Source organism: Apaloderma vittatum, unplaced genomic scaffold (assembly GCF_000703405.1).
Source record: "Apaloderma vittatum isolate BGI_N311 unplaced genomic scaffold, ASM70340v1 scaffold30897, whole genome shotgun sequence".
Taxonomy (NCBI): domain Eukaryota; kingdom Metazoa; phylum Chordata; class Aves; order Trogoniformes; family Trogonidae; genus Apaloderma; species Apaloderma vittatum.
The window spans coordinates 1-738 of record NW_009728351.1 but is presented as its reverse complement, the minus strand read 5'-3'; the positions used below and the strand labels follow the sequence as shown (position 1 = coordinate 738).

The 738-nt window shown below is 56.2% G+C and overlaps 1 protein-coding gene across 1 annotated transcript in view; it reads right to left on the bottom strand.

Moving 5' to 3' along the window:
- Positions 1–272, bottom strand: part of NOG (noggin) — an 869-nt gene extending 597 nt beyond the window's left edge. The window contains 2 exon segments of the mRNA XM_009874059.1: position 1; positions 3–272. The exon segment at position 1 is cut by the window's left edge and continues 597 nt beyond it. Coding sequence (XP_009872361.1) covers position 1; positions 3–272 — 271 coding nt within the window.
- Between the last annotated feature and the right edge of the window lie 466 nt (positions 273–738).

Below are 738 nucleotides of genomic sequence, written 5' to 3'. Positions count from 1 at the left end.
TCGTCCCCCCCCAGCCGGTCCTCGGGCAAGGAAATTGCCATAAAGTTGGGGTCGAAGTGTCCGCCCATGAGGCTCCTGAGCAAGGTCTCGTTAAGATCCTTCTCCTTGGGGTCAAAGATAGGGTCCGGGTGCTCGATTAGATCCACCAAGGGCAAGTTGTCGCTGGGAGCCGGTCGGATGTGCAGATAGTGCTGGCAGGCGCCTTGCTCTAGCCGGAGACCCAGCAGAACCACCAAGGCGTATATAGTCACAAGGCACTGGGAATGATCCATCCTTGGGAGACCAGTGGGGGAGGGAGAGGGGGCTGGGTTCACCAAACAGCAGGGGAAGAAGGTGCAAGCAAATACATCAGAAAACTTGTACGGGGATATCCAAAATAGCTTGTCTTTAAGGGGGATCACCTCCACTCCCCCCACCACCAGCAAAGACGGCCCCCTAACAAGCCCGGAGAACAAGCCCGGGAATGATCCATCCTTGGGAGACCAGTGGGGGAGGGAGAGGGGGCTGGGTTCACCAAACAGCAGGGGAAGAAGGTGCAAGCAAATACATCAGAAAACTTGTACGGGGATATCCAAAATAGCTTGTCTTTAAGGGGGATCACCTCCACTCCCCCCACCACCAGCAAAGACGGCCCCCTAACAAGCCCGGAGAACAAGCCCCCTGCAACCACTCTCTCTTGCAGGCTTCTCTATAAAATTGCTCGTGGTGGAGCCGCTCCAAAATTCTGCCGCTGCTGCT